The 5,040-nt window shown below is 35.4% G+C and overlaps 1 protein-coding gene across 1 annotated transcript; it reads left to right on the top strand.

Annotated features, from left to right (window-relative positions):
• The first annotated feature begins 1,834 nt into the window (after positions 1 to 1,834).
• LOC132191893 (uncharacterized) lies at positions 1,835 to 3,720 on the top strand. Its single transcript, XM_059607016.1, has 5 exons — positions 1,835 to 2,296; positions 2,956 to 3,066; positions 3,167 to 3,247; positions 3,351 to 3,452; positions 3,559 to 3,720. Exons 1-4 carry the CDS (start codon positions 2,057 to 2,059, stop codon positions 3,423 to 3,425), a joined length of 507 nt encoding a protein of 168 aa, XP_059462999.1. The 5' UTR covers positions 1,835 to 2,056; the 3' UTR covers positions 3,426 to 3,452; positions 3,559 to 3,720.
• The last annotated feature ends 1,320 nt before the right edge of the window (positions 3,721 to 5,040 follow it).

Below are 5,040 nucleotides of genomic sequence, written 5' to 3'. Positions count from 1 at the left end.
AATAATAATAATAACAATTTGACCTATCCTTTTTATGATTGCTACTGAGTATTGCATGTATATTGTACAAACTTGGGAAAAACGCTGTCATAATTGTAACAAAATAGCACCACACATTACAAAAAAAAAAGAAAGAAAGAAAACTGGCCAACAAGAAGTAAGACGGACGGAGTGGACCAGTAGAGTATGTTATAGTAGAGTAGGATTTATTTATTTATTTAGATTGGAGGGAACAAGCTAGGAGTGATAAAAGCTGGGAAAAAAGTAGGGTAACTACTCACGGATACGGTCGTAGGAATGTACGTATAATAGTGACATTTGTATGACGATGTGGTCGTGTCAGTGACCCATGTGGACGGGTTAAGTATAGAGTTAGGCTATCCCACCAACTTCGAAGCAAAATAACAAACTTGTCAAGTCAGGTCCATCAAAACCTTCCAAGGACTTTAAGAAACTAGTCTTTTTCCCAGGCAATACGTAAGAATGCAGGGATTGGATCTACTGTGTGTTTGTTTATTTGTTTGTTTTTCTTTTTCTAACTAGCAAGAAGAAGAAGTACAAGCAAACAACGAAGCAAAATATAGAAAACTACAAAATTTAAAATACGGAAGATAAAAAAAAAAAAAAAAATCAATCTTAACGGTAGTTCAGCCATAGTTGTGGAAGGAATCCTCAAAGATAAAGAATGTAATCAAAAAACATAAACCTGCAAGCTGTTTTGCACGAAATTAAAATATAGGATCTCAAAAAAGTAAAAAAAAGTCGAATAAAAAATCAGGCTTTGATATCACTTGTTGTGCACGAAAGTTGATTATAATAGCCTATGGTAATATGGTGGATAGTGTGGCCGGGTATTAATAAATAAATAAATAAATAAAAACCAATCTTAACCTGAGTATACTAAAAGGGCTCAACAAAAAAGAGTTAGTGAGCTATGACAAAAGAGATCTACTCTAGAAAACCAAAATGGGCGTTGGCGTGCATAGCTCATGCGCCTCACAAAAGTGTGTGGGGTACAAGTATGGGAGTAGGGGACGCCAGATGGTTGAGCAGGGGTCGACAATGGAGGAGGGGACGCACGTGGATGGTGGAGGTTGTGAGTTTGTAATAGATCTAAATTTTGAAAATTCAAACATAAAAGAAAAACTAAAGAACAAGAAAATGAAAGAGAAGCAAACAGCAGATGGAGAAGAGGAGGACATGGGTAGCGGGTTGGAGAGGAGGGAGGAGGTCGTGAGAGTTTATGTGAGGGAGCGAGCTTTTAAAGAGTGCATGAGAATGGATCTATTGTTATTAGGATGTTAGACAGTTTAATAGAGGAGGCCGCAAAGTCTACTTAATTTTCCCAAGCAAATGGGTTTTGCATCTTAGCCTATGAAATTCATATAGCCTAAAAACATGAGTCGCAACCAATAAAGAACTACCGGTAGAAAAAATGCTTTAGTATTTTAGAAATGCCATACTACTCTCACTCCCACGCATGTATAATCCAGTTGGATTTTAGATCTAATAGTAATTTTGTAAGTCATGTCAAGAAATGTGCATTTAGAAGTGTAATGGCATTTCTTCTTGGCATTTAGTGTAAAGTAAAAAATTCAAATTCCAATCTGAAGTTAGAATTGAACTCCAATTTGAAATTGTAAAAGCTGTTTATCAAGTGGGGTTCAAATGGGATTTTGGAGACAAGTTTTGAATTTCCAGGGACACACTTCATTCAGTAAAGTTGAATTTGCTCACCATCTTTATCAGTGGTTGGCAGTTGGGTCATTTCAGCTAACGCTTTTCTAATTCCATATTTTTATTTTTAATATTTATCCCTTTCTTTGTTTTTTGGTTCATAAAGAAAAGCTAAGCAGCCTAAGCTGGCGTTACACAAATACTTTTTTAGGCCAGCCTTGTTTACAAGCACTTGCAACAGGGAAAACAGAGCACCCCCATCATTCCAAGGCAAAAGCAAAAGAAAGAAGAGAGAGAGAGAGAGAGAAAAGCAAAGAGAGAGAGATCATAAAGAGAGGAATTCAAGGAAGAAGAAGGGTTTCTGTGCAGCTCGGAGACCATGCAGACAGGCGAGCACCCTCAACACTCGCAACAGTTAATGGTGCAGAACTCAGGAAGTCTCAGTTTCAGCAGCAGTAACTTATCCAAAGAGGACGAGGAGATGTCAAGGTCGGCTCTTTCAGCGTTCCGGGCCAAGGAGGAAGAGATTGAGAGGAAGAAGATGGAGGTCAGAGAGAAGGTTCAAACCCAGTTGGGCCGTGTTGAAGAAGAAACCAAGCGTTTGGCCACAATTCGTGAGGTATGTCAGATAAACTTTAACATCTGTAATTTAATTATATAATATGGCCTCGGAGAAACAAACAACCAAGATTTCTTGTGCATTTTCCTTCATATTTTGCTGATTCAACAAGACATAGAGCCATAAAATTCCCAAGATTTGTAATTTGAATGAAACCCTGATGTCATACAAGGAAGTTCAACTATATTTCTTGACAAATCTGAAGCACTTTTGGATGAAACAAAGATGATATAGGCTCACGCAGTAACCGAAAGTCATGATCTACACCAAATTACAAAAAAGATTCAACTTGCAACAAGGAATTTCCATCTCTGACCAAAAAAACATCAGAAATCTGTATTTCTCGTCAACCCTTTTAATGGCCATGGAAGGATATTATTGTTAAATTTTCAAGAAATCAAAGACAGTTCTTTTCTCAAAGTTTCTGGGGGGTGGGGGTTTATGAAGTCTTTCACATATCTATGACAGAACTATCAATTACTTGATAGTTCAAAGGTATCTTGCTGAAATGTTTTTTCAAGAATCACCCAAGCCAGCCAAAAACCATATATCCAGAATTACTTATTGGTATTTTGTGGTAATATTGAAATGGGCATCTTGTCAAGATATAGTTATAAAGTTTTTTTTCCTGACTCAAAACAAAATCATGGAACTAGCAGGAACTTGAAGGACTAGCAGATCCCATGAGGAAGGAAGTTGCAGCAGTCCGTAAGAAGATCGATACAGTAAACAAAGAATTAAAGCCATTAGGGCATACTTGCCAGAAGAAGGTGAAACTTTACCAATACCAAAATCTTGAACATTTTACTTTGATTGGTATGAGAAATGTAAATCAGAACCACTGAATTTGGGTTTATAAATTTGTTACAGGAGAAAGAGTACAAAGAAGCCCTTGAGGCTTTCAATGACAAGAACAAGGAAAAAGTACAACTTATAACCAAATTAATGGAGGTTAGTATCATAGCTTTGAAAAGCATATGAATCATTAATTATATAGCCTAATTTTGGGTTCTAATAAATCGTCATTTTGCTGATGATTTGATCATTTGAGCAGCTGGTGGGGGAAAGCGAGAGGTTGAGGATGAAGAAGCTGGAGGAGCTGAGTAAGAACATAGATTCATTACAATGAAATAGCCTTCTGCTAATAACTGATTAGGTTTGTGTAGGGTTGTGTGATGTACTTAAGACGACTTCTTTACATTTATATATGGGTGTTTTTTTTGTTTGGTGTATTCTACGGTTATCTTTGTTTGTTTCCTTAGAGCATTTCATGGAAAGCTGAGCAGATTTAGGATGGGAAATGCCCTACAAACAGGTTTGTAACTAAATGTCTCTGGATTTAGCATATTCTTCCCTTATTTTTTTGGGTTTTATGTTCAACTTTGTAATCTCTCTCTTTAAGTTTTCTGTAATTTGTCTTTTCACTTCTCTTTCAGAATTGGCTTCTAAGAGCCATGGTATTTATTTAGTATGTAAGATTTTTTTGGAAATTATGAGCCATGTTAATGTTAATGTTGATCGTAAAGAATTATTTCCCATGAAGAGTGTAATCAAGGGTTCAGACTCTATATGTGCATCACAGGGTATATATTAACAATGCAAACACTTTAGTTTATCATTCTCACATGCATTTTGGATATATATCCTTTTCATAAATTAGATTTTTGAAAAACTTTGTCCAAAGAGAAATATGGAAAGCCTAGTGTACCAGTTATTGAGAATCCAATGCAAAAATATGAGAATCCAATGCAAAAATACAAAGGTGGACATGGATTTTGGAGACGGATCGAACGCTTTAACGTTGAAAGAGGGTTTGTTTTTTTCAAACGGGAAGAAGTCTGGAAGGTTCATGAAAGTAGATTCTTGAAAGACTGGGCTTAGACAAGTAGATGCTTGTCGTATAATAAACGTCTACCGTACAGGGGCAGGTGTCACTGATTTAATTCATTGTCCCAAGCATTTAATTATTTTGTCCCTCACATACTAAATAATCATTTCTTATTCTATACTTTGAAAAAGAAAAAGCATTACTCACTACTTTCACTGTGTCTGTGTGTTCCATTTTCACACCTTTTAATTTAGTTTTAAACATTATCATTGAATTTAATATGTATACTAATTTGATTTCCAAAAAATTAGTGAACTTCTAATTGAAATTTCTTAAAATCACACTCTCGTCTTACTTCTATTAGCTTTTATTTTTTAACTGATCTAAAAGCTGATGAACAATGAGAATGAAATAGAGATGCAGGTTATAAGGTTTTACTGTATATTATGAAAAGATTCTTCGACCTTTTTAATTCCGTGGTAGCTGTAGCCTGTAATGTACAAGAATCTGGTATTGTTAATCTTTTTGTATTTCAAAATGAATCAGACTGAGCATTCCTAGGTGTCATTTCATTTCAAAATAGACAACCTACCAAATGGATTTTGAAAGCAAGGCCATTGACCTTTAAAGTTTATACGGCAAAGATGTGGCTCACCTGGGCCAAATGTTTTCTATCTTGGGATATTTTTTATATTTTATTTATATATCCACCAGACAGGCCTGGCCAACTGTCTTAACCACTACAACTACCGGCATATTGAAAAAGAGTATTTCCCTCTTTTAAATCATCTTTTTATAAGCAAAAGTATTTGTTTTGACTCGTCGGTAAGGGTAAGACAAAGCCTAAATTCCATTTGTTAATGCTTTTTATCATTGTTTTTTTTTGTTTTTTTGTTTTTTAAGTGTTTGTTTTGTT

The sequence above is a fragment of the Corylus avellana genome, chromosome ca9, assembly GCF_901000735.1.
Source record: "Corylus avellana chromosome ca9, CavTom2PMs-1.0".
Classification (NCBI taxonomy): Eukaryota; Viridiplantae; Streptophyta; class Magnoliopsida; order Fagales; family Betulaceae; genus Corylus; species Corylus avellana.
This window is presented reverse-complemented; position numbering and strand designations above follow the sequence as displayed.

What these genes read in the sequence shown, in the direction of transcription:
- LOC132191893 (XM_059607016.1), top strand. Translation starts at nt 2,057, where the DNA reads ATGCAGACAGGCGAGCACCCTCAACACTCGCAACAGTTAATGGTGCAG. An exon ending in GGCATACTTGCCAGAAGAAG is followed by an intron (nt 3,067 to 3,166) that starts GTGAAACTTTAC and finishes AATTTGTTACAG; the next exon opens with GAGAAAGAGTACAAAGAAGC. An exon ending in TTATAACCAAATTAATGGAG is followed by an intron (nt 3,248 to 3,350) that starts GTTAGTATCATA and finishes TCATTTGAGCAG; the next exon opens with CTGGTGGGGGAAAGCGAGAG.